General features: G+C 40.2%; 1 protein-coding gene across 1 annotated transcript; it reads left to right on the forward strand.

Moving 5' to 3' along the window:
- The first annotated feature begins 1,804 nt into the window (after nucleotides 1–1,804).
- LOC128980921 (1-acylglycerol-3-phosphate O-acyltransferase Pnpla3-like) lies at nucleotides 1,805–18,422 on the forward strand. The gene is made up of 9 exons (XM_054399517.1): nucleotides 1,805–1,991; nucleotides 6,572–6,804; nucleotides 7,498–7,563; nucleotides 10,417–10,626; nucleotides 11,739–11,799; nucleotides 12,513–12,725; nucleotides 13,621–13,753; nucleotides 15,020–15,136; nucleotides 18,131–18,422. Exons 1-9 carry the CDS (start codon nucleotides 1,805–1,807, stop codon nucleotides 18,420–18,422), a joined length of 1,512 nt encoding a protein of 503 aa, XP_054255492.1.
- Nucleotides 18,423–23,921: the final 5,499 nt, after the last annotated feature.

The following is a 23,921-nucleotide window of genomic DNA, read 5'->3' on the forward strand; positions in this document are numbered from 1 at the left end:
CTGGAGGTGTTCAAGGCCAGGCTGGATGAGGCCTTGAGCAGAAGAGTCTAGTTGAGAGGCTTCTTGGCCCATGACAGGGAGGTTGGAGTAGATGATCTCTAAGGTCCCTTCCAACCTAAGCCATTCTGCAATTCTCTGATTCTAATAAATGTATGGGCCTGTCTGCAGCTAAGTTGGACATCATGATGCAGCACTGCATTAAGCAGTTCTGTGAAGACCACTGCAAATGATAATATAACTCATTTCATGTCAATCACTGATGTCCTTCAGATTTTCTGGAAGTCTTCAGGTGCTTAAGGATGCCATAAGAAAAACTTCAAAAGTCCATCAGTATCTGATGTCTGGGTTTGATGGATCTGTCATCTGGGCACTATTGAAGCTCTGTCAGATGACATTTTTCTAGACTTCAAATGGCATTTGGCTGCTTTACTTGTACTTGTCTGTAAAATATTAGTAGAACATGAACACAGCATTGTGTAATTAATGGTTTGAGATATTCAGGGGAAAAAAAATTATTCTATTATCTTCCCTTTATAAGGCTAATAATACCAGAATGAATTTCCTTCTCTTCCAAGTTTATGGCACCATTATTAAACACTGTTTTCTTTATGGCAGGTCATGAAAGATCTATGCTAGTATGCACTATCAGGATATATTCCTTTGAGCCTTAGATACTCCGGAATTGTCCCCTGTACTCAGCACTGGTGAGGCCACACGTTGCGTACCAAGTTCAGTTTTTGGCCCCTCCTTACGAGAAAGACATTGAGGTCCTGGAGTGTGTCCAGAAGGGCAACGAAACTGGTGAAGGCTCTGGAGAACAGGTCTTGTGAGAAGAAGCTAAGGGAACTGGGGTTGCTTAGTCTGAAGAAAAGGAGGCAAAGGGGGAGCCTCACTCTCTACAACTACTTGAAAGAGACTGGAGTGAAGTGGCTCTGGGTCTCTTCTCCCTGGTAACTAGTGATGGAAAAAGAAGAAATGGACTCAAGTTGCACCAGGGGAGGTTTAGGTTGGATATTAGAAGATCTCAGACACTGGAACAGGCTCCCACAGGGAGGTGGTTGAATTCCCATTTGTGGAGGTGTTTAAAAAACGCAGAGATGTGGTGCTGAAGGACATGGTTTAGCACCAGACTTGGTAAAGACAGCGGTTGGACTTGATCCTAAAGGTTTTCTCCAACTGAAACAATTCTGATCTTCCTTCTCGCTGCTCACAGGCTGTGGGGGCTGTGCCGCGTCCCGCTACCCCTCCATGAGTAGAAGCGGTAGCAGCTCCTAGCGTTGTCTTTCTTATCCGAAGACCAAAGGCGTCACCACAGCCCGTCTGCCAGAGCCTTACCTCACCCACCCTGCGCCCTATTGTTCGGCTGCGGTGCGCTGGACAAGACTCGCGCTCCAACCGCCAGATTCGCTCAGGGGGCAGGGAGAAGCCAGCCGCTCCTGGAGACAGAGCCGGGGATAGGAGAGGGTGAGGAAGCCGCAGAGGCCGCCCAAGGCGAGGGGTTTCAGGGTGCCGAGGGGACCCGCGGATGCCGATCACGCAGCGCCACCGCCCATCGCGCACCCAACCCCGACCGGGGGCGGGGAAGGGCTTCGTCTGCAATCTGTCCTTGGGTTGGCTGAGGCACCCTTAGGCCACAGGGACGGGCCGAGCGGAAGCACGGGATTGGCTGTTGCGCATGCCGATGGTGCTGGGCGCGGCCGCCGTGAAAACGGGTAGGAGGGACGCGTCGCTCGCAACCCAGTTGCTGGGCTGTCGCGGCGGGAGCTGTGTTAGCTGTGTTCTGCTTCTCCGCCCGCCGGTGACGATGCTGGACCGCAAGCGTGGCTGGAGCGTCTCGTTCGCCGGCTGCGGCTTCTTGGGTGTCTACCACATTGGCGCTGCCACCTGCCTGCAGGAGCGCGCTCCACACGTTATCCGCGACGCCCGTCACGTCTACGGTGCCTCCGCCGGGGCTCTTTGTGGAGCCGTGCTCGTCGCAGGCGGCTCTCTGGGTCAGCTGGTCCGCCCTTCTGCGGCGGTGTCATGGGGGGTTCCGACGTTCTGAGGGGAGCTGGGCGGCAGGCTGAGGGAACTGAGGCGAGGCCGAGCGGGCCTGCGGAACGGGGCAGGTGTGGTGGGCTGGCCGCTGTTGCGGTGGCGGGCGACAGTGGCCCAGGAGAGGGCCTGTGTTTGGCGGCGCGCAGGGTAGCGGGCACAGCCGCGGGACTGGCGGGTTGGCGCTGGGTTGGGTTTGCTCTTCCCAGGGGAGCTGACTCTCTTCGCTCTTGCTCGTTTTCTAGCCCCAAAGGGGAATATGAAGCTTTTTAGGAAATTAAATCCGAAGGGCTATGTAGCTCAGGCTGGTGTATTTTTGTTTGGTTGGTTTTTTTTTTAATCTCCTGCATCTCGTCTTGTGCACGTCTTGCCTCTGAGTAAAACACACAAAGTGGTGCTTTTCTTTGAGGGTGAGGTAAGAGGCAGGTGGTGAAACTAGCATATCTTCGCCTTGGATGGATATTTACCAGCCTCCTTGGCTCCACAAATGGTCTTGAGGCAACCTCACCTGATTTTAACGCGTATTCAAATACTGCCCCTTGGAAGGAATAGGGCCACCTTGTGTCCACCTAAGCCGTTTCAGTGCCTCCTGGACTCGGGAGTTACAAATACCGGGTCGGTGACAGCTGCTTCTGCCTCCCTGCAAAGCAGAGGAATTGTAGTGTTGGGAGAGTGGGAGTCAGCTGAATCCTAGTAGCCTTCATGGCAGACTAATCTTGTTGGCAGTTTGAAACGAAAATACTTGCACTTTGTTGCATCTCCTGTGTTAACTTCGTAAATCAAGTTTCAGTTAGCTTTAAGTTGCTTCCTCTAAAGCTTTCTTGAGGTAAGGCTAAGGGAGTTAAGGTCAGGGCTTAGGTTAGCTTTAATATGCTTTTCCTTTTTAATCTGTGCACAGCGTATATGGCATAGGTCCCTTGGGTGTATGATTAGAAACAGTGGATTGATTAAAATACCTGATTTTAATTGTGATTTAAGTAATGAGTTAATCCTTTTTTTTTTATTTACACTGGATGTTTGTAACTAATTCTCTCTTGTGTAGTAAGCACTGATATTTTAGCAGCAGGAAAACTATTGCATGCCTTCTACATATTAAGGCTTTGTGAGAACCTAAATATGCCTTTATCTAGTGAATTAGACATGCAAGACATTACAACAAGCTTGATACAAGTAGAATATCAAGTTACTTAGGATGATGACTGTAGTCAAAAAAAATATATGAAATACCTGGAAATCTGAAAATGGTTTTTCTTTATAAGTCTAGTTCATGACTCAACACTGATTGTTTTTGTTAACAAGTTTAGAAATAGGTTTTGTAAATCGATATTTCATCTTACTTATGGATGGAAAAGGAAAACAGTGTGTGCTTACCTAGAATTTGAAGAGGGTTTGAATGTGCTTTTAAAATTTTCAGGGAACAATTCAGTTACTAAAACAGAAGTTCTTTGTATGTGTAAGAGAGTAATGCTGTGAAATGCTTGTTCCTCCTGCTTAGCCACTGATCTTGATCATGTATGCTTAATTCCTTCAAAGCTTTAGCAGTAAACTTGTACTACTTAAACTTTATAATTTAATTTTGCTCTAATGTCCTAACGTAACACACTCGAGTTGCTATAAGCCTGATACCAGCTTTTAAAGCAAATCACATTTGTCCACAATGGCTACTTATTTTTAGTATGTATCAAATTTTAAGTTACAAGTCATTGTAAATGATTTAAGGAAGCCACTTTAAATATTTGAAGTGCTTTTAAGCACAAAAATCAGTATTATTTTCCAGAAGTGTGTGTTATTAGCAGCTTTTTACATTTTTAGCGTTTTAATTTGAAGTCTGCAAGTTTCAACTATTATTCACTTCACTTTCCTTTCTCATACAATCAACTTTTTTCCCTTTAGTGGAATAGCTAGCATGTGTGCCATCACTGCCCAAGGTGTTGTATTTCATGGGCAAGTGTATTTCTTCTGGAATCTTTTTTTTTTTTTTTCTCCTTAAAAAAAGGCAATTGGGAATATTGAAAGACACTTCAAAACCAGCTACATTCTAAACTGTGACTCTTTGTAAATTCATTAAACTAAGACAACATTCCCATGTTAATTCTGTATCTTTTGTGCTGTTAATTTTTTTGTGAGTTTATGTAAAAGCAGAGGGTTGTAAATAAGCTCTAAAGAAGCTTGTTTGATAAGCTAGTAATTTAATAAATTTCATTAGTTCATATTGTATGCTTCCCTTATTGGTGATACATTTTAGTACATAGTATGTATTACTTTTGTAGTTTTTTTACATTTCCTCTGTTTTACTACTGCATTTTCTTGGATAGACACAACATACAAGGAAGGTTTCTAAGCAGAATAAGACTATCTAAAATAGGTAACAGTAGATGAAATATGTAAAGTTGATTTTTTTGTCTTTTTTATTTTTTTTCCCCTGTAGACTACCTCAAATGTAGACATTCTTATATGTGGAATCAAATTTCATGTTTTTGGGTAATTTATGAAAGGAAGCTGAAACGAGAAGAACTCAGATCTAGATTGTTACAGGTCGTCAGATTCACAGCCCTTTAGTGGGGTGTGTAAAGTGAGCTGATATTTTCCTGACATTTTTTTACAGTGAGAGGTAAATAACAATGTTAGTAGAGGGCACTGGTTTGCTCTATTTTTTTTTTTCCTGCGGAAACAGACCTCCACTGAAAATTAGTGAAGATCTTACTGTGCTTCAAACTTAAATTTGACAGGAAGCTAGCTGGAAAAAGACTTGTTGGAGAAGTGAATGTGTGTATTTGCTTGCTTCTGTGTCCACACACCCAGTGCTCTTGGTCTGTTTTTAATGCCCCAAGCAAGTAAATTGCTTACTGTAAAGTTTTCAAAAATGTACTTACTTTGCAAAAGCCAAAATAATGCATAGCAGGGCAGAGTTCTGGAGGTTCACTATCTCGGACTCCTGAAATGCACCTGATTTATCTCTTTAAGAAAGTTTTAGAGGATTGAATGCTGCTAAATTAGTTTATTAAAACAAAGAAGAAATTTTTAAAAGGGGATGGGGAGTTGATGATTTATATCTGCATGTGTAAAAAATGGAACTGCTAGAAGTAGCTACATAACTTTTTTTGGAAATACCTTCTTCACTTGCCAGAATGTGTGTTGTGCCACTTTTTTTAATTGCATGTAACATGTGTTTTGCTCATGTAAATATCTGACTGTGACCAGTGAGCTATGTTTAAACTGTTTGTTGTCTTCTGAGGTGGAATGTGGGGTCAGGCTACTGCTATCTACAGATTCATGGCCTGAGGCTGCATGCTGCGAGTGTGAAATGAAAACAAACGTTGTGGTAAAAATGGAAGTATGTTTCATACCTCAGATTTTTTTTTTTTCGTTAGAGTTATTCTTTTGAACACAGATCCTTGGTTTACTGTGTTAAGAAAAAGAAAGGTTTAGATATTGTCATCTGAGGAGGAAAAATAACATTTTGGAAAGGTAATATTTTTGGAAATTTGGCTTAAGCAAATTTTTTTCCTTGAATGGAAACATTTAACTGAAGTTGAAGCTTATCTGCTTTGAAAGGAGTCTGTGTAAGATAAAATATGCCAGTTCTTAAAGTATTTTTGGATGATCTTGTAGCATATCACAGGTTAATAACCTGTTACTTTGATTTTCCTCTCCCAAGCTGACAGTTTATCAGGCAATTTCTTCAAAGTATGGCCTGGAGAAACATGACATTAAACATTCAAAGTATTGCAGGTGGATGAACTGCTGTTCTTATTGTGACTAGGTGTGTGATTGTTAAAATATTTTGACATTTTTCAGGACCAGTTGTCTTCTGTAGTGGTTGGGTCTACTTCCCTGCTGATTTGGTTGGTGAAAAAAATCTGAGATATGTTACAGATAGTAAAAATGCTCCTATTTAGGTGGAGACCTGTGTGAGGTGTTGCAGATCTCCTCTGCATTCTTTACCCACTGCTTTAAAAACTTCCCTCCTGTTGTTCCTTACTATAAGCTCACAGTTGATGTCACCTTTATTGTGTTTGTGTATAAATGAGGATAAATGATGCCCTGAAACCTTAAATTTGGTTGAAGTCCAACAAGTGTTAGTAGCTGTGATGAACTTAGGTGCTCTGCTCCTGCAGACATACTGTGAACTGTAAATCTGTGCATCATACTCTCTAGATTTTTATGGATGTTGCATATGGAATGTCTGTGTAGATGTGTTTACGGAAGTTAGTCATCTTTGGGTTGGTTTTCTTTTGGTTTTTGTTTGTTTGTTTGGATTTTTTGCTTGTTGTTGTTTCTTAAGAATGTGTTTTCTATATGACACAAGTGGTGTATATAAAGTAACTTGGTGGCTGTATTTTCACCAGGAGTTCTATTTGAAAGTTTAAAGTGACCTTTTTTCCCCCTCGGAAAATTCCTAAACTCTTGTTGAAAACAAACTTTTGGAATTCTCATGCTAGCAAGTTGGAGCTCTAGACATGCTTTATTACTGGAAGTTTACTTTATAGTTTTTGACATATCTTATGTTTTTAAAATAAATGCATTTTATTTTCAGCTCAAGCTTGTGCAGATGTTCTGGCATTAGCCAAAGAGGCTAGAAAGCGAAATCTTGGTCCTCTTCATCCTTCATTTAATGTGATAAAGATAATAAGAGATGGCCTGATGAGAAACCTTCCAGAAAATGCTCACCAGTTGTCATCGGGCAGACTGTGTATTTCACTAACCAGAGTATCAGATGGTAAAAATGCACTGATATCTAATTTTAACTCAAAAGAAGAAGTTGTCCAGGTATGTGTATTTCTGGGTTTCTGTAATCTTAACTCCATGTGGTGGCATTGGTTGAATTTCTGTTTTAAGATATTGTGACTTGGACAGTACTTTAAAGATGAATTCACACTTTCTTATGCTAAATTGACTTGCTTATTTTCCCAGTCCCTGTATTTACAAACTGTTTTAGTTAACAGGTGTGGGAGATCAGCCTTAAAATGGATAAATGCCTTCATAGTGTAGTGTATCTAATAAAGCTGTATCCTTCATGAATAAGACTTCAAGGTCATTATTCTAAAAGCAGTGGTCAAGAGGCAGTCAAAAATAGCTTTTAGATTTTTTTAGTATCAGTTACAAAGCCAGTTTCACGTGATCCCAGAATGCTGAGATTTAGTTCCCAGTTATTCGCTTCAATTACTCAGAAAATGTATACCTTGAGTGAATGATCAGAAACTTTTTTTCTTATCAATTAGCATGTCTAGAAATGGTCTTTTAGTGAGCCTTAGAGATGTCATTTGGTTGATTTTTTTTTTTTTTTTAAATTTTATATATGTATTTATATGGAGTGTGATTATAGTCTAAAGATATGTGGAATACCTTCATAGTGTTTGAAAGAATGCTTGATATTGTTCAGTTGTTTTAGCTAAAGAGATTTTGGTGAATGATGATTTTGATCATAAGACAGTTACTATTTAATTTCTCATGTTTCTGCAGGCTTTAATCTGTAGTTCATTCGTTCCTATTTATTGTGGCCTAATTCCACCATCATTTAGAGGTGTGGTAAGTCTCTATTAAGATCTAAAAGTAATTCTAGCTGTTCCAAAATTAAGGGACAGTCTGTATCTCTTTTTTTTAGTTATCCTGCTTTAAAGTAAATACCTTCATCAAAGCTTCTAGTACTTAACTGCATTGTACAACTTTCCCAAAAAGCAAGGAAACACTAAATGTGTAGAAGACACATTTCTTCTCTACCCTGTGAAACGCACACACACATGCTCATAAATTTTTTTGCTTGCTAATACAGTAATTGAAAAAGGCTCTTCTAAACTAGCAAGGATAAATATTTATTGTAAAAAGTGATACTCAGTCATCTGTACAAGCTTACAGGAAGGGTCATTTATACTTGTTTTGCTTAAAAAATATGTCTTGTTAGATAGTTTGTTGTATATCTTTGTGTTCTTTCTTTAGGTAGATCTGCCTTAAAACTGGATTAAAATTCCATGTTCAGTTAATTATAAATGAGGCTTTTTAATGTCTTCTGTAATTTGTATTCAGTATAAAGAAAGGTTGCTTTTTGAAGTGTCAAAGTGTCAAAATGTCAGTGTATTAGTCTGTTCTATTACTTCACAGGAACTGTTGGTTACAAAACCTTTTAATGGCTGTACTGGGTTTTCACAAATCCTCTGTTAAAGGGGCAACAACTACAGAAAAGTTGGTGTAGTGTGCTGTAGGTTTTGTAACAGGTCTGGAAGCAGGTGTGCACTTCAAATCAAGGCAGTAATGTTCATGTATTTTTGTTGCAATGTTGTATTAACTTGCATTTGCTTTCTACTCAACCTCTGTGCTCCTTACACAAGGAAAGGGGAAAAATATTAAAAACAAGCGAACTTAAAACATCTCTGACAATGATTGATTACAGGTTGTTCTCAAGGCAAGCTGGAAGTGCTAAAAGGTCAAAGATACACATGAAATGTATTTTCTTCTTCATACTGAAATTTAAGCAAGAGTGACTAGAACTACATAGGGGTTTTTCTTTATCTGTACTTCTAAACATTGTATGTCTCCTTAAACTCTCCCAGATTAAAGGTGTTATGAAAACAGGATGTTGGACTGAATCCAAGGTTTAGGTGGATCCAGGCTAATCTGGCTATTCAGTCCTTGTCACCAGACAACAATGTTATTTTAAAAGACTTAGTTCAGAGTACAAAAATGCCCAAATGATGCTTTATTTGATGCAGTTTTGAGGGAAGGGGAAGGCAGGAATCATTGTATCTTTTTGATCTTTCCAATTATTTTTGTATTATTTTAATGTTGAAGAAGTGTTTTTGATGTAACTTGGTAAGAATAGCACAGTTGCACATGCTCAGTGTGTAGGGTTTAAACACAGTAGAACATTAAGTATGTAAACTTGGTATCATCTTTGTTGGTTTGGTGCTTTATGCATGTATACTTTAAAACAAAGGCTTTAGGATATCTTTCAGTAGGTATATTTTACTGTCAGTTGTGAACCTTTTGTGGGTAGGGTGTTTTTTGTTGGGTGCTTTTCTACAATCTTCAAGCACAGCAATGGTTTCAGATTAAAAAATGTACTAGGGGGAACAGATAGGCAGAAACTCCAAGCAATTAAACTCATTAATCTCTGATTAGTGATCTCTGAACAGTGACTCAGATGTGTACTTCCACGTTGTAATAATTTAATGAGAAGGCTGCATGCTATGGCCTCTTCTCTGCCAAAACTTCTGCGTGTTTCCACAAAGGACTTGGTGATTGCACATGTACCTTAGTAATCATGTTATGCATCCATAGGAAATCTGTCAGTAGCTGCATGCTAATGGGTCTAAAGTGTATCCAAGAAATCTGACAGGTAGGAACAGGCTGCCCTGGATTATGTTAGAATTTTTTTTAATTGCTCTGAGCTGTCCTCTTCAGAATTCCTAATTTGTTTCTCAGAATCGTCAAGGAGTGAGTATCAGAGCAGATGAAATTGGTGATCCATGTTGTTTCTGCTGGCCACACCTGCTCTGTTACCTTTACGTTTTACAAGTACCTACAGGTTATGTCTCTTACCTAGTTAGGAAGAAGGAAAATGGAACCTCTAAACCAGCAGAGCTGGTAATGCAGAATGGTCTTTTGCAACTGTCAGAACAACTGGTGCCACTGGGAAGATGGCTAATGTGCTTGACTGGAGGAGCTAGATTTGGCCATAGCTGCTGCACCATAGACTAGTACCCCACCATAGAACTCTTCAGTTCTTGGATGTATGAGGTGATGAGGCACAAAAATTGCACAAAATGGGCAACTGAACATGAAGGAGACAAAAGCATAATCTGAAACAGTTTCTAAACTTGCACTCAAAGCATAATCGGTAATCCATAATCATTGGCAAGGTTTCTGAAGCATTATCCATGTTTACTTGGAGTTTCTTCATGTCTAAGTATTTTTGATTCCTTTATATCAAATTGCAATTAGGAAGAGTAATTTTAAGTTACTGTTACCCTAACTGGATCATTTAGTATCACGGAACTTGAGCTTTGAAGTATAGAGCTATTCTTTTGTTCATATTCTTGCTAAGGAACTACCCTGGTATCTCTTAGGTTGGTGCCCTCCTTTGAGGAAGGAGAGTCAGCTGTACTACTTTTCTGTGTATTGTGTAGGATTATGATCTTTAAGAAAGGGCAAGTCCACTTTAAACATACAGGAAAAATTACAAATAGAATAATCTCAGACTGTCTATGGAATGATGGGTGGGAATGTTTTTTTAAATAGCATTAGAGGACAAAGGATGTTTAGCCTTAGAGCATAGGCTGAGGCTGTTCTGTTGCAGTCTTAAGTGTTTTTTAATTCCTGCATGGGAAATCTGCTCATTAGAAATTTTCAGCCTTTGAGACTTCTTATTTCTGTCAATTTTTCTAGCGCTATGTGGATGGAGGAATCAGTGACAACTTACCTCACTATGAATCTAAGAATACCATCACAGTTTCACCGTTTGCTGGGGAGTGTGATATCTGTCCAAAGGGTAACTCTGCCAACTTTCACGAAATGAATGTGACCAACACCAGCATTCAGTTCAGTTTGGGGAATTTTTATCGTTTAACGCAAGCGCTCTTTCCACCAGAACCTAAAGTAAGTCACTGCCATTGTGTAGTTCCTAGAACACCTTCCCATAGAAAAGCCTTGCTTTTGCAGAAAGCTACAGTAATCTTAGCATCTCATCTAGTTACACAAACTACCCTGCTGACATTTGTTTCTATTTTTCCATAGTTTGTCTTAATTCTCCTTATTTTTAGTCTCTCTCAGACTGAAGTTGCATGTCCTGCTATTGGCTTTCAGTATTTATTTGGCAACTAACACAGGATTTCATCATAAAATCAACACTGGTATATTATATATATATATATGGTATATAAATACCTGTCAGTTTGTAGTCCTTTCATGTTGACCTGCTCACCAAGTGCTTCAGAACTTTGAAGTTCTAAAGCTTAATGGTTTTGTGAAGTTCTTGATAGTTCATGCAGTCAGTGTGCCTTTAAACTTTGCTGAGCTCTGTTAATTGCAGATTTGATGGGGGAAGTGCTTTTGAATTGCTCTTGTGGAAGCTGAAAAAATGAAAACAGGCTTTGCTACCTGGCTTGGGATGTGATACAGAGGAGAAGGAGTGCTATAGATACGCTTTTTTTTTTTAATTGAGGGCTTTTGGGGCACTTGGCTTTTGGGCCATACATTCTACTTACGTAGGCTTTAATATTTTTTCAGGTTTTGGGTTGGTTTGGTTTTCTTTGTCTAGGACTACTATGCAGGTGAGCTGGCATTGCATCTGGTGAAAGATGTTTTTTGTGTGGAAGATTGAATATAACTGTAAGAATTGCTCATCTGACTTTTCATAGTTTTGGAAGGTGGGAAACAGTGAGAAGGAAGGGATTTAGTATAATCCAAGCCACTCTGTTTCATTATTGCTTACATCTGCTGAAATGCTAATCAAAGAAACAAAAAGAGGAAATTCTTACTAACTATGAGAATGCTGTCCTTATGTAAAAATGCACATGTAATAGCTAAGCTCATATCCATCATCACAGTAGGCATATTAACATGAATATGTTGAATTATAAAGGTTGTTCCTGTAAAATTTTCTTGCAAGAATTGAGGATGAATAGAAGAAGCTTTTAATTTCTGCAAAGTGCTGAACTTAAGTTGAGTCTCCTTTTACTTGTCTGACTCAATTTACCCTATGCTTACAGGTACTAGGAGAGATCTGTGAGCAAGGATATTCAGATGCTCTTAAATTCTTGAAAGAGAATGGTATGTTACAATTGAGGATAATTCTTGGTGATATGGTTTTAACTTGAGTTTGGGGTGGGTTGGTTATTTTTGGGGTTTTTTGTTTATTTTTTAAAAAGGAGGCAAGAGGGGGCTGTATGTAGCTAAGAAGGCGCTAGGTCTTTGATGTTTTTCCCTTCCATCTTTAGCAGTTCAGAGAAGTTTTCTGGTAAATTGATTTTATAGATTCTTTTAACATTTGTCTTTTAGAAGTAGTAGATCTGTACTTTGGAAATACCTTAAAAAAAGTACTGTACCCTACTTGCTTTCTTTTTCCATCTGTTGTAGCAGTGCCTCAAAGTACTCATGAGATACCTGTCCTGGCAAATTTCTGGTGTGTTTCAGGTGTTTTCTTTCAGTTAAATATTACATCTGTTTCCCTCCTCTCTTGTAAATCACTTACTTTATTGCTTGAAAACGACTTTAGGTAAGTGGCTGTATGTTTCCAGTGCAGTTTCAGTTAATTGTTCATTTTTCCTTTAAGAACCAATTTTAAACTAAGACCTAAAGCTGCAAAAGAGTGTTCAGCAGTATGATTAAACATTTGTGAGATTATAAAAGCAAGTGTATTTGACATTGGGTAGATGATGTTCCTTCAGGATAGGCCTTTGTACAGATACCTATACAGTATTTGTAACCTGTGTATTGTGAAGACTTGTGGGTCAAGATTAAGTGGAAGCTCTTGACTCTTCCAGGTATTCTGAATGACTCAATTTATATCCACTTGTCCTTCACAAAAAGAAATCCTCATGAGGCTGTGCAGCACACTGACCATATGAAGAAAAAAGTGACAGAAAATAACAGAGTAGAAACTTTGAAAATGGAAGTACTTGATGACCAGCTGAAGCAAAATCCATGGCCTTTGGAGAAAAGCATATTTGAGAGTCTACCTCCTAGACTTCGTAAAGGTACATTCTTCAGACTGTTTCCTGTAACTTCAAATGGCAAACTAGGATTTATTTTTCCCCCTGCTTGCTTACTATTACAATTTGCAGAAGATGCTTTTTATTTAATCTTTTAACTGCCTGTGAAATTAAAGTTCAAAGTTCTTTGAATGCGTATTAAATGTACTTTGATTTAGCTACAGAAATATGATGGAAGCAGGAGGAAGGAGTTACTTCCAACACTGCAGAGCTGTGAATCAAATTCTCATTTAGATAAACTATGTATGTGCCCAGGATTTTTGGAAGCGTGTATTTCCAGCTAGAGTTGAACCTCGAATCCAAACACTGGTTGTCCCCATCTTATTTTTAAAACAGACTTCTTGCTTTGCTCTTTTTTAAATAAGCTGTTAATAGAAGAAATTCACTTCTGATATTTCTTTAACCTATAACTTTTATCTGGTTTGGTTTTGTGGATGCTTATGGGTATTTTCAGAATAGGAAATTTGTGATCCCAGTGACCTAGGAGAACAAAATTTGAAGTGTGTTATTTCATACAACTATATGTAAATGGGATATTAAAACTCCTGACAGTTACAGTCTTTAACAGGACAGGAATGTTATCAAAAATACACAAGTATTTTTAAAGAGTTGAACTGTAAATCCTCTTAATTCTTTAACTTATTTTATTAAAAGTTCTGTGTAATGCCTTTTGTCCCTGTGATTTGAGTCTGTTTCCCATATTCTAAAATGACATAGAGGAGATTTATGGTGAGAGTTTCTTGAGCTGAATTTTTTTCATTTTTTGCCTAAACCTTATTCAGTAACACTTCATAACATTGATTGAAGATTATCAAAGTTTGAGCAAATGATTTAAACTGTTTTCAAATAGTGTAACATTTTTAAAATAATTATTCTTAAGCACTGCAGGAAGCTTGTAAAGAACAGAATGGATTCTATGATCAGTTCTCTAAACTGTTCCCAATGCGGGTGATATCCTATCTGCTGCTACCATGTACTCTGCCAGTGGAGTCTGCTTACTCTGTGGCTTTAAGGTAAGGAACTTCTAATGAACCATTTTACATTTATTACACTTTTTACAATTATTACACTTTTGAAAATGTACTCATTGGGAGCTCAGTGCTGCGGGCATTGTGGCACTCTAGAAATCTAGTAGTATCTGTCCAAAGACCATTATTTCTACCTATGTAATGCACCACCCTAAAGCCTCCTAAGTCCAAGGCTAGATAAATGAACAGATTAAGATGATTTCTAATCAATTTACTCTTATTACTAGTAGCTGTCTTCTAATTGCTTGAAAGAAGCACCCTTAGTTATGTTTTCCAGGAACATGTACTTTATTACTAGTACTATATTCTGCAGTGGTATTTGAACTCTATCCAGATCATGCTTGGGCTTTACCTTCTTTCTGAAATCAGGAATGAAACCCAATTTTACTTACCATATAAATCTTCTTACCAGGTTTGTTTAGGTTGACTGAAAAAATGTGGTCTTTGAAAAAGGGCTGAACTTTCAAGTTTTCAGGTCCTATAAAGGAGAAACTACGTTAAATGAAGGCATTGTGAGCCCCGAGCTTTACGTTTGCTTAAGAGAATTTCAGTCCTTGAACAGCAGATGTCATTACTTGATCAGCAAATAATTGAAACATCAAATGTTCTGTGAATGGAACTACATACAGCTTCAGTAAAATGTTTTGTTTCTGTGGCAGTTAACGTAGTACTTCTGTGCCATTTTTTTGGTGTATGGGTGTGAAGCAACTTTCAACAGAATTCTAATGTGAGTTTTTTCCTCTCCTTCCCCTCAGGTGTAACTGATACCTGTCAAGGGTGTCGTAAAGAAAAAATACATTCATGACCTTGTTCTATTTCTGCCTTTTATTTGTTCTTCCTGTGTGCTTTTCTTTTGTTCTTCTTTCTTCTCCAACCTAACTTTAAACTGACCAGAAAGTCTCCACCACACAGAAAGATGTTGCAGAGACAGGAAGTTTTGGCAGGCTTCCTAAACACTGATCACAAGGCATGGAATGCAAATAGAGTGGCATGGGTCAGCCACTCTATAGAATCATAGATCAGAGATGCAGTGCTCTGTGCTGCCCTTCTTCTTAGTTTGTAGAAAAGCAATGAGTGGAAGAGAGGGAAATGTAGGGATGTTGGGAGGACCTGGAGACTTTGATGGAGGCGTTCACTTGGGGAGAATGAAAACTCTGTTACTTTGTGGGATGTTGGACATGGTATGTAAGAATATAATGCAGACTGAATCTTCTGCTTACAAAGCAACACACGTTTTGGTTGTGATTGCAGGTTAGTGAACTGGTTTCCTGACATGCCTGCTGATGTTCGATGGATGCAAGAACAGCTTTGTCAGATCGTTGGTACTGTTTATTCCCACGCTAAAACCAAGCTGTTCTCTACAGCCAGGTAAAGTGGTGTGCTATTGTGTGCCAATGATGTAAAGTCTCTCTCTCTCTTAGAGCTTCAACTACTAATAAGTTTCTTTCTTAAAACAAGATTTAATAATTTTGTCGAAGGTAATACAAAACAATTCTCCTTCCCTCTAATCCTTAGAATTGTTTAAGTATATTTTTCTGATGCTTCTTGTTTATAACTGATTCATGACTGCTACATATAGTGGATGAAGTGGTGTTCTTGTTGGTAGACTCATGCTTCTTAAGGTGAATTATGGAGCAGGCATTGGATTGAGAACAGACACCTTGTATCTCCTCTGCTCCATGGTAGCTGGAGCAATGAGGAGGAAAAAGTTGCTCGGGATGTTCTAAATCAGATTATATCAGGTGAGAACTGGAAAATGTGAGAAAGGCTAGATTCTTAGGAGCCTGGGCAGGAAAGGTTGTAACGATTAAAAAGTAGATTACTATGAAGGACACTCTCTTAAGATAGTTGGAAAGAATTAAGATGTGTGTGGAAAATTTTTAGGAGCCTCTGTTTCTGTGGAAGAGAAAAGCCTCTGATCTGGTTGTAACTAGGTTCATTATGCTTCCCTTACCAACCTGGTGTGAGATTTAGCCTTCCAGATTTGTTACTTCTGTTGCCCTTTGCACAATATGTATGGAGGAATTGGTGACAGTTGACCTCTGTATGAATCTGAGAATACTATTACTGTTTTCATTTTTTCTGGGGAGTGTAGTATTTGCCCAAGGAGCTCTGCAAACTTTTACAAAATGGACATGGCCAATATTCAGGTTAGATTTTCCTGCTAAAAAATTCCTGGAGTTGCTGTGCAGGAGGCAGAAGTGGGATAGAAATTAATCCAGAAAGCTGTTAAGAGTTGAAGAGAATTCTTGAAGGCTTCATAAAGGCTTCCAAGAGATAGCTGTAGTGCTGAAGTTGCATAACTGCAGCAGTTATTTCTATTAAAATGTTGTCATGGTCTGTGTACAGCACACTTCTAAACTAAAATATAAAATACCATTTTATTTGAGCTAAGAGTTCTTGAGCTTTGGCATTCCTGTTTTTAGTAATAAAATTACACAAGGAAAATGATCAATAGTGCTGGTTTTACTTTGGCAGTGCTTTACACAGACCCATCAGAAACTCGGGTTGGATATATCTGAGAAGAACTGCTTGATCCTACTTCCTTTTAAGTAGAAGATTTTCCAGGTTCTGGATTGGTGTCATGAAATATCTGATTCGTGTGTCCCATCCTTTTAGAAGTAGTCAAAATCTGCAATTAAAAGGTTCTGGCTTTAATTGATGACTTTGATGAGGTTGAAGCTTGGGTTTCCTTACCACTTTGGAAGTACTAAATGGTGCCTTTTAATATCAGGTTGTAAAGATACTGTCATTTTACAATTTTCAGTTTTATCCAGAATTCAGAAGCATTTAATTCCTGTATACAAATAGCTTCTCTTCTCCCTTCCTGAAATCGGTTAAAGCCTTCTATTGTACAACACGACTTAGCTTTTGAGGCCATCTCTCTGAGCATTTATTTGCTACCATCCTGCCATTATCTCATCAATTATTTCATACCGCAAGCCATCCAGCTTCATTTTTTCTTCATTTTCTTAATGAGATTCCTGACTCCTTTACACCATAAATGTGGGTATAGTTATGTTCCTGCTTTTAGCCTTATTTAGCAGCTTCTTCATGTTGCTGGTATTCTAGCCTTGCCAGTTGTGATACTCCTCATCTGAAATGAGCATTTGGAAGACATAGTATCCCAAGACTGTCCCAGACATAACTTCTAGAGGGGTTATTTGGTGATTGAGTTATGATTAACCAGAAATATTGTTTCTCTTCTTGTGGAAAGAGAAGCTCTTGGCCATAAACCAGAACCTGGTAGTTGACATGGGTTTTGCTGTATGCTTTCATGGCATCAAAGTGACCAGCTCTCACTTCAGTGAGAGAAAGCTTTCTGAAGCCTTCCTTAAGTGGATTCTCTCTTCAGGTAGCTAGGTCCCAAGGCTTTGTGTAGAATCTTGGGTCTCATTCTACAGGTGGCTTTGTGAGCTTGTGCTGTTTCAGCATCTGCCAAGAGCTTACTGCTGCTTTTGCAGAATGTAATCCCCACACTTTTTTTTTAAAATGCTTTTCCTCTTAGGTCATCAGATCTAGCTTCTGTTTTGGAACCAAACTTAAATCTCATGAAAATTTGTGCTACTAACAGTTTGAAGTCCCTTTAGCAGACTTAACCTGGTGGATGGTAACTCCTCATGCACCTGAACTTCAGCTACAGAAGCTGGTGTTGAAGTGTGTGTATCATAAGTTGGATTTTTTTGTGTGTGTGAGAGAATGTGTCATGGATTGGTTTGACTTTTTGTCCACAGAGGACTGTAGGAGAGAACTTTAAAGAAAAAAAAGAGGTATTCACAGTGACAAATTCAGTTTCCTATTTCTTGAGTTGGTAAAGATGAGCCTGGTGATTCAGGTGCTGTTTCAGAGTGTAGGAAAGTTGTTCCAGCTGTTTGAGGTTGGTAATAATTAGCTGGTTGTAAAGTGGAATGTAGATGGTATTTAGGAAGTTGCATAACTATTTGCTACTCAACTTGTAAAGACTTTTTAGTGTTCAGTTATTGCTGTGATTGGTAAACCAGCAAATGGAATTCCATGTGGATAGCTGGGGGGAAATCAATATTATTTAGCAGGGAATGTACAAACTTGGGGCTTGTCTTCTGAGCTCATCAGAATGACATGACTTAGTGTAACTGTTTTCTACCTACTACTGAGGGTAACATGCAGTGGCAGAAAGGCCCTCTATTAGACACAATTGTTTCGAGATCCTTTTCCTGTTGTTCCATATCCCAACTCACTAAATTTATTAAGAATTAACTCTTTCACTCTAGTGTTTTTCCTTATATGAAGATTCCCTGTCAGACATCTAAACAGTAATAAAAATGTTATTGAAACACTAAGAATATTTTTCTTTTTTTTTTTTTTTTTTTTGTTTCTAAACAGGAAAGACAATTATACATCACTAGGAAAATGTCAAACTGTCCCATCTGCTATGGAATTTCGTTCTTCATACTGCCACCTTAAAGTGCCTCACTCTTCTGTGGACCTTGAAACCTGGCTCTGGGAATCTTCATGCTTCGTGCACTCACCTATGAAAAATGCTTCTGCCAACATGCAGGAGCATTCCAATTTAAACTCCTATCCCAGTTTTCTCCCAAACTGTGACGAATCTGAGTTGGAAATAGATTTTGACTCTTCCTCAGAGTCAAGTTTCCATACTGCTCCAGAGTATTAATTTGGAAGCAGATTCCACAGTTTCCAAAATTCCAATTTGGCAGAGAAATTTACATCCTAAAGGCTTAAAGATCATTTTGCTTATTGCCAATAAATCTTGGAAAATTATTTGTTTACAGCTCTTTGACAAATCTGCCTCAGGAATTCTACTGTTTTAAGGATTCTAAAAGCAGTGGCTGCTGTAGTAACAGACTACAATTCTCTTGAAGCACCAGCTGATCAGTGGTAGGAATACTTCTTGTAAACTGTCTCTCTCTGGAGATACGTTTTAAACAAAATGTAAATTCTTCAGATATTATTAGACAAACCTCACTAACAAAACCTTTTTTTAACAAAATAGTTCTTAACATTATGTTTTAGGGTGACTTTTATAGCACTTAAATGAAATTGGACTTTTACTTCATAAAGGGAAATGCACAAATGCTTTTTTTTATTGGCCTCCAATGTCTTTGCCTTATGTTTAAACATAGTGTTGTGTTTTTTGGAAAAGTGATGTGCAGGAGATACCATAGAAGCAGTATTACTGTAGGTTGTTTAACATGTTCTTTGTTGCACTTCTCCTTTATGGCTCTTCCACTGCTTCAAGGGAGAAAGACATTAAATAAATAGGATTTGTTTCCCTGTAGTGTAACCACCTACAGTTAAGTGATTTCAGAGGATTTTTTTTTTTTTGTACTTAAGGCATTAATACTTGAATAAGTATTGAAAAGTAGGTAAAATAGTGACTGTGATTAGTAGCAAACAGTAAGTTGAGGTGGTGTAAACTTTATCATTACGTAAACAAAACAAAAAAATCAATGTATAGGAAGTGGTGAAGTATGCTTCTCTCCAATCTCTCTAATTGCTGCCCAGTTGCTCTCTGTTATTTGTGTTCACACACATACGCCCCACTTTGAGATTTTATTCCCTTCTTTCACTTCCCTCTTGCTAGAGGGAAGAAGTAAAAAGGGGTCCTTCCTGAATTAGTGAGGAAGTTTTCCAAGGCTGACTGGTAGAAGCAAACATTAAGACTTGGTGGAAATATCAATGCCCAGGGAGCTGTGTGCAAACAATAGGTTGAAAGTTAGCCAGATCACACATGGATTGAGCAATGAGCATTTTAAAACTATTTTCACTACAAAGGTTCTGCATAACTTTGATAAAGACAACACAGTGTATGAATGAGTATTTAGGAGAAGTAAATAAACAACGATGGCTTTAAAGTTGAATTTCGTGCATGTGATGGCATTAAAGTGCATGTGTTTGGAGGCAGGCATGTGACATCTGAAAGTTTCTCATTCAAGAATGTGAATTCTGTCTGTGCAACTCGGGTGCAGCCCAGGGAAGAGATTAAGACACCTACTGAGGTGTCTTGTGCAAGGAGAAGCAATGATGAGATTATAATGCTCAGGAGAGAGAACTTTGGAGTGTAAACTTTTGTGTCTATGTCTGTTAAATAGTGAAATGTAGCATTTCTGAATTGGACTGGCCATTAAGTAATTTATCAGTTGTGATTTCCCTAAGCTTGAAGTGCTAAATTTTACAATTTTAAAATTGATTTTAGAAGGATGGGAAACATGGGATAAAGTGTCAAGCTCTTCTTTCCATACTACAGAACACTGGTGCTATTCTACGTCAACTCTTTTGTTAATTTCTTCTGTGTATAGAACCTCAAATCTGTAAGAAAAGTTGGAAATGTTACTCAACTACAACCAAAAGACACAAGATCTGTTTTATATTGTCTTTATTTATATTTAAGCTTTCTATAATTTCATAATGTTCTGCAAAATGTTAGTTTTACCAGTATGGGTTAGAATTTAAGCAGGAATGCCAAGTTTTGCTTCCTTTGTGTGCTGTTCTATTAATTACATTTAAATCAACCTTAATCACTTGTGTTGTGTACAACTTCAATTTAGTTTCCCTTTTCTAAAATAAAAAGACAATCTTTTCTGTTACCAAGTCTTCTAAGTTTTCTTGAATATAATTCAACTAATGCAAGTTAAATCAGAATGTGTTAATTTCATTGCATGTCTAAAGGATTTAATGGTTTTGAGATGTGAGAGATGCTTGGTCATGCTCAGGCTGGACCTGAAATTCAGCTTAATTTAAAACCTACCTTCTTTGAAACCTGTTACTTATTTACAACTAACTTTCTGAATTTAAACAAAGATTCAAAACCAGATAAAGTTGTTAGTGGGTTCTGGAGGAAGAATAATAGTCATTAAGGTTGGAAAAGATCCTGAAGATCAAGTCCCAACTATCAACCCAATACCATCATGCCCACTAAACCAGGTCCATGTACCCTGTCTGCAGATTATTTAACACCTCCAGGGACAGCGACTCCCCTACTTCCCTGGGCAGCCTGTTCTAATGTCTGACCACTTTCAGTAAAGAAATCTTTCCCACTATCCACCGTTGAACCTCCAGTGGTGCAACTTGGGGGTATTTCCTCTCATTCCATCACTTGTTACTAGAGAGAAGTGACGGGACAGAGATAAAACGTCTTTACAAATGAAGATGCTACTCTATGAAATGTGATATAATAAAGACAGGACCAGGAAGGCCTTGCCAAGTAGCAAATTACCAGGAAAGGGCTGAGAGAGCTTGTGTTATTTCAGCAATTTCACTACATCTTGTTGCCTCTGGCTAACAAAGTCTGCATCCTCATCTCTGATGCTTCCCCATATTTTTCCTGAACTAGCAAAGTGTGCTTCAAAGACAGCAAAAATGAGTAACTGTACAGAACCCAAACTTTTGAACTTTTTTGGGTAGTGTGCAGGCTTAATAGGCTGCTTAACTTCTGTGCTCTGGCAGCTATAAAGCCTGATTTTAATGAACGTGAAGTGTATGATGTAGGGGGCTAATACATGTCAAGGGGGAACATGTAGTAGGTGAACCGGATGGTCTGTACATTCAGAGTACCTCAGCCAAGGGGGAAAGGAGCAGGGTCACTTCTGGTTGGGAATTTAGGATAAAAGGCAGCTGTCCCCTCTGGCAGTTTGAGAGACTCCACAGGGATATATCCCCTCGGCTCTCTCTTTACTCCAATAAAGTTTTACAGGATACCTTCCATCTGCTTTGTGAATACCAACTTCTAGCAATCAAAGTTTTCTGTGCAGAAGACACTCACCTCCAGTTCACTCCAACCTCCTCTGAGGGAGCTGTAGTGAGCAAGGTCTCCCCTTAACCTCCTTCTACTCCAGATTAAACAACCCCACTTCAAGAATCAAGAAGGTTGGAAGAGACCTCAAGGATCATCGAGTCCAACCTGTCACCCTACACCTCATGCCTATCTAAACCATGGCACCAAGTGCCACGTCCAATCCCCTCTTGAACACCTCCAGGGATGGTGACTCCACCACCTCCCTGGGCAGCACATTCCAATGGCCAACCACTCTCTCTGGGAAGAACTTTCTCCTCACCTCCAGCCTAAACCTCCCCCAGCGCAGCTTGAGACTGTGTCCTCTTGATCTGCTGCTGGTTGCCTGGGAGAAGAGACCAAACCCCTCCTGGCTACAACCTCCTTTCAGGTAGTTGTAGACAGCAATGAGGTCTCCCCTGAGCCTCCTCTTCTCCAGGCTAAACAGTCCCAGCTCCATCAGCCTCTCCTCATAGGGCTTGTGCTCAAGGCCTCTCCCCAGCCTCGTTGCCCTTCTCTGGACATGCTCCAGCAATTCAACATCTTTCCTAAACTGAGGGGCCCAGAACTGGACACAGTACTCAAGGTGTGGCCTAACCAGTGCTGTGTACAGGGGTACAATGACCTCCCTGCTCCTGCTGGCCACACTATTTCTGATGCAGGCCAGGATGCCATTGGCTCTCTTGGCCACCTGGGCACACTGCTGGCTCATGTTCAGGCACCTGTCAACCAGTACCCCCAGGGCCCTTTCCACCTGGCTGCTCTCCAGCCACTCTGACCCCAGCCTGTAGCTCTGCATGGGGTTGTTGTGGCCGAAGTGCAGCACCCAGCACTTGGACTTGTTGAATGCCATCATGTTGGACTCTGCCCATCTGTCCAGCCTGTCAAGGTCCCTCTGCAGAGCCCTTCTACCTTCTAACAGATCAACACCTGCTCCCAGCTTGGTGTCATCTGCAAATTTACTGATGATGGACTCAATCCCCTCATCCAGATCATCAATAAAGATATTGAACAGGATGGGGCCCAGCACTGATCCCTGGGGGACACCACTAGTGACAGGCTGCCAGCTGGATGTGGCACCATTCACCACCACTCTCTGGGCTCGGCCCTCCAGCCAGTTCCTAACCCAGCGCAGAGTGCTGCTGTCCAAGCCACAGGCTGACAGCTTGGCCAGGAGTTTGCTGTGGGGGACAGTGTCAAAGGCCTTGCTGAAGTCCAGGTAGACTACATCCACAGCCTTTCCCACGTCCACCAGGCGGGTCACCTGATCATAGAAGGAGATCAGGTTGGTGAGGCAGGACCTGCCCTTCCTAAATCCATGTTGGCTGGGCCTGATTCCTTGGCTATCCTTCAGGTATGCAGTGATTGCCCCCAAGACAATCTGCTCCATGATTTTCCCTGGCACTGAGGTCAGGCTGACAGGCCTGTAGTTCCCAGGTTCTTCTGTTCGTCCCTTCTTGTGGATGGGCATCACATTGGCCAGTTTCCAGTCTTCTGGGACCTCTCCAGTGAGCCAGGACTGGTGGAAAATGATGGAGAGAGGCTTGGCCAGCTCATCTGCCAGCTCTTTCAGCACCCTAGGATGAATCCCATCAGGTCCCATGGACTTGTGAATATCCAAGTGACTCAACAAGTCTCGAACTAATTCCACATGGATTTCAGGAGTACAACACTGCTCCTTGACCCCATCAACCAGCTCAGGAGGCCAGTTATCCTGAAGTCCTCCTGCCTTACTGTTGAAAATGGAGGCAAAGAAGGTATTTAGAATCTCAGCCTTCTCCTCATCCTTAGTTACAATGTTACCCTCCACGTCCAATAAAGAGTGGAGGCTCCTCTTGCCCCTCTTTTCAGGCACTCCTCAGAAGACCTGCTCTCCAACATTGTTTCCCTTCTCTGGACACCTCAATGTCTTTCTTATGCTTTCCTTTTTTTAGAACAAACTCAGTATTTTTATCACAGTGCGGGTACCTATGCCAAATAACTCTACTAAGTAATTTAAAACATAAAGTTTGATGTCAGTTTAAGATGGGGTGCAGCGAATCATGGAGTTTCCTCTTGCCTGTCAGACGAGAGGCGCTTGGTCTTGCTCACTCACTTCCAACAGGCAGCGGTGCCTAGGCTTCAGCGCGCTCCTGGGAGAGGGTACCCCTGAGAACGCTCCGGTTCCGGGGCGGCCTCCCTGCGTGCCACCTTTCCGGCTCCTATCTGCGCATGCGCCCCTGCAGGGCTGGGGCAACCGGAGAGCGCGCGCGCTTCGCCCCGCCTTTTCCCGTTCCGCCGGCCAATGGGAGTCGGGGTGGGGCTGCTTGTCATGGCTGCCTCCGTGGTGCGGCCTTGAGTTACCTGCAGCCGTCCAGCCCGCACGGCTCCTTGCTGCCGCCC

Source organism: Indicator indicator, chromosome 3 (assembly GCF_027791375.1).
Source record: "Indicator indicator isolate 239-I01 chromosome 3, UM_Iind_1.1, whole genome shotgun sequence".
In the NCBI taxonomy this organism is placed as follows: Eukaryota; Metazoa; Chordata; class Aves; order Piciformes; family Indicatoridae; genus Indicator; species Indicator indicator.

Bases quoted from the DNA above. Each gene is read 5' to 3' on its own strand.
- LOC128980921 (XM_054399517.1), top strand. From the start codon at position 1,805: ATGCTGGACCGCAAGCGTGGCTGGAGCGTCTCGTTCGCCGGCTGCGGC. The intron at 1,992-6,571 runs GTCAGCTGGTCC...TTTTATTTTCAG, and splicing joins CGTCGCAGGCGGCTCTCTGG to CTCAAGCTTGTGCAGATGTT. The intron at 12,726-13,620 runs GTACATTCTTCA...ATTATTCTTAAG, and splicing joins ACCTCCTAGACTTCGTAAAG to CACTGCAGGAAGCTTGTAAA.